General features: G+C 48.8%; 1 protein-coding gene across 1 annotated transcript in view; it reads left to right on the top strand.

Moving 5' to 3' along the window:
• Positions 1-584, top strand: part of DSPP (dentin sialophosphoprotein) — a 6,138-nt gene that overhangs the window by 4,548 nt on the left and 1,006 nt on the right. Inside the window, exon 5 of the mRNA XM_011951817.1 lies at positions 1-582. This exon is cut by the window's left edge and continues 15 nt beyond it. Coding sequence (XP_011807207.1) covers positions 1-582 — 582 coding nt within the window. The remainder of the gene's footprint in view (positions 583-584) is intronic.

A 584-nucleotide genomic window follows, 5' to 3' on the forward strand; every position in this document is an offset into this window, starting at 1 on the left:
GAAAGCAGTGATAGCAGTGACAGCAGCGATAGCAGTGACAGCAGTGATAGTGACAGTAGTGACAGCAGCAATAGCAGTGACAGCAGTGATAGTAGCGACAACAGCAATAGCAGTGACAGCAGTGATAGCAGTGACAGCAGCGATAGCAGTGACAGTAGTGATAGCAGTGACAGTAGTGACAGCAGCAATAGTAGTGACAGCAGCAACAGCAGTGATAGTAGTGACAGTAGTGACAGCAGCGATAATAGTGACAGCAGCAATAGCAGTGACAGCAGTGATAGCAGTGACAGCAGTGATAGTAGTGACAGCAGCAATAGTAGCGACAGCAGCAATAGCAGTGACAGCAGCGATAGCAGTGACAGCAGTAATAGTAGTGACAGCAGCAATAGCAGTGACAGCAGTAGTAGTAGTGACAGCAGCAATAGCAGTGACAGCAGCAACAGCAGTGATAGTGGTGACAGCAGCGACAGCAGTAACAGCAGTGATAGTAGTGACAGCAGTGACAGCAGTGACAGCAGTGATAGCAGTGACAGCAGCGATAGCAGCAATAGCAGTGACAACAGTGACAGCAGCGATAGTAGTGA

Source organism: Colobus angolensis, unplaced genomic scaffold (assembly GCF_000951035.1).
Source record: "Colobus angolensis palliatus isolate OR3802 unplaced genomic scaffold, Cang.pa_1.0 Scaffold328, whole genome shotgun sequence".
Taxonomy (NCBI): domain Eukaryota; kingdom Metazoa; phylum Chordata; class Mammalia; order Primates; family Cercopithecidae; genus Colobus; species Colobus angolensis.